At 37.2% G+C, this 2,802-nt stretch overlaps 1 protein-coding gene across 1 annotated transcript in view; it reads left to right on the top strand.

Annotated features, from left to right (window-relative positions):
• Window positions 1–1,707: 1,707 nt before the first annotated feature.
• Window positions 1,708–2,802, top strand: part of LOC118411524 (aldo-keto reductase family 1 member B1-like) — a gene marked incomplete in the record, with an annotated part of 6,914 nt that continues 5,819 nt past the window's right edge. The window contains 2 exon segments of the mRNA XM_035813838.1: window positions 1,708–1,896; window positions 2,398–2,457. Of these exon segments, the coding sequence (XP_035669731.1) occupies window positions 1,822–1,896; window positions 2,398–2,457 (135 nt within the window).

Raw genomic sequence — 2,802 nt, 5'->3', positions numbered from 1 at the left:
TGCTTCTACAGGTGTGTTCTTCATCCTTGCGGGTATGGCTGGTCTGGCGTTGGTCGTGACTTTGGTGCAAGTCCTATTTGCCAAAAGTCCGTGCGGCAAGAGAAGATACAAGGTACGCTAAATCATCTAGTGAACTCATAAAATGTTACATGTATCTTTCCAAAGTAAGCCGCAGGGTCGTTCTTTAGAGAGTATCGCTTCTTTCAGTCCTTTCGGAAGACCCGACCCTCCTCAAGTATGTTTAGTCTGCCCAATCTTTGTCCTTCCATCTTAGTTCAGGCCTTCCTTTATGACTAATACCTATGTGTGTATGTGAGCCCCATTTTAAATCAATCTCAGGGCTGATCTTTCCATGTTTACTTTTAAATTTCCTAAAATTCTCTGACAAAATGGCTCGTTTCTTGTCTTAAGATATTGATTTAGATTTCTGAAGCATATTTTGTGTTATGATTTCAGAAGAGAGAACAGTCTCAGGCAGTGCTACAATCAAGTTCGTCTCTGTCAGACAGTAAGACGTCCCCTCCTCAGTTCGACGCTGCAATAGCTGATGGAGACTAGCGACCAATCTATAGGACAATAGGGACATCGTGCGGAAGACAATATATTGCATCACAAGGAAATACAATTATACCCTGCTGTCAATCAGTAGCAACATACACATAGAAATATAGACAGGATACACACTATAAAGATATTAATGGCCTGACGTAATACCAACATCCAGTAACAAACTACACTGGTGTAGGAAAATACAAATCAGTACAGGTCTGCCATCACAACTCGAGGTCGAATGGACTCGACTTGAAGCAGCAGTAAGTAAGCAGAACACCTGGCACAAATAAGCTCAGTATGGACCTGCAATACAGTAATAAATCGCAAGATGTCGCTGATAGACCGTCAAAGTAATCGAGTGCAGTTTCATCAACTGTACATTACATAACCCTAATAATACGCGTGAAATAGCTCTATGAATAGGTGATGTACACAGGGGAAATATAGAAATTGTAACACTGCGTTCTCTTTAAGTTTGCCATCAATTTTATCAACTGCGACTGAATCAATGGAAAGAAGTTTAGCCTGTGATTTGATAATACATCCACTTTTGTTATCTGGCCATACCATCTATGCAAATGTTCCTGAGCTTTACTACAGTATATATAGATGCAACGGTAACGAATGTTTTAACATGAATCAGCTGTTATGGAATAAAGTAACAAAGTGGATCGCTGTACTTGTGTGAATAAATACTTCACATAAGTTAACCAATAACAGACAATCTCTTAAACTCACTTCTAATTTGTCTCAACAAATCCGGTTTAGATCCATTACTGTTCCTTTTAGTCTTAAACATTTACTTTGGTACCAAAGATTTTAATTAGAGCATGTGATCGGTCTTAGTATAGATACAAACACTGTTTCCCAACTTATTTTACCTTCGGTTTCACGAAAACATTTGACTTGGCTGTGTTCCACGTGTTTTGATCACATGACTTATAGTCTCGCCTCGTCCATTATTTCCATATGGGGAAAACGTACAATACATTTATATTTTATTTCGCTTTACCCTTACCATAAATATCTTATGTCGCGTGTCATGGTTAATATATTTAATTCAAGTCTACATGAGAAAGATACAAAGCTATTATAGCAATATAAAGATACAGTACTGTACCATAAAATACATAAGCGGTTGGCACCCCTACGGTATTACATTGTTCCAAAAGTTCATGTTTACGTCTGAGAACGAGACCAGACAGAGAAGAGAAGAGTGGTGAGCTGAGCTGAATTGTGATATTTTTGAGCTCCAAAATTTGCAGAAAAATGGCAGCTAGTACAGCTATCAAGCTGTCCAACGGGGCTAGACTGCCTTTGCTGGGACTTGGAACTTATTGGAGGGTAAGTAACTTCGTAAAACTGTATTAACGGCCAATTGTGCATGTGTCTCTTTTCTTCGATTGCGAAGGTCACACGGACACTTGTTTCTGTTGTTTTTATGTAACGTTAGTTAAATGTAACACTGCAGTAATTTCGGTTGTTATAAGGTGTTTGTCTTGTGGATATACAACCCAGTCATATTTTTACCATTTCTATTTCACATTTTGCTATCACCTGTCACCTGTGTTTTGCATGGAATTCACATGGTAATTCATTCTGGGGGAGGGAGTTTTAAATTTCACCTTGTGTTTGTCGGCCATTTTAATTCTTATACGAAGGTCTTTGACTATCTTCAGATATGAATGACGATAAACCTTTCTCTGACTTTAACTGATTTAGAAACTGTTATGCAAAATAATGTGTGGAACAAACATATAAGTAGACTGCAATTCGGAGAGTCGCTGACATGCCACATCGGACAAAATTTTACATGGTAAGATTTATTTATTTTTCCCATTTTAGGTTCCATATGCTTACACCATGGGTGGAAAACTGCTGCCACTAAAATCCGAGGAGTACAAGGTGAAAAGCTGTCATTTCTCGTTTTTTCCCTTCTTTCATACTATTTTTTAAACCCATTGCTCTCCCTTCTTTCATTTTTCTTCCTTCTCTTCTTTCACTCTATCATTCATTCATTTATATTTATTTTTCCATTTTCATTTTCTTCATCTCATTGCCTTCCTTATTTACTGTATTTCTTTCCACCTTTTCTTCATAAAAGAATTGTATTCTTTTCATTTATTCATTCTGTCCCACTATGTCTGCTGCTTCAATTTATCTATAATAAAAACCCTTACATTAACGTTATGCATTATGAACTTTGTGCATCCTTTTAACAAATTTCTAAAGCCTCTTATCTATAAAGAT

The sequence above is a fragment of the Branchiostoma floridae genome, chromosome 3, assembly GCF_000003815.2.
Source record: "Branchiostoma floridae strain S238N-H82 chromosome 3, Bfl_VNyyK, whole genome shotgun sequence".
In the NCBI taxonomy this organism is placed as follows: Eukaryota; Metazoa; Chordata; class Leptocardii; order Amphioxiformes; family Branchiostomatidae; genus Branchiostoma; species Branchiostoma floridae.
This window is presented reverse-complemented; position numbering and strand designations above follow the sequence as displayed.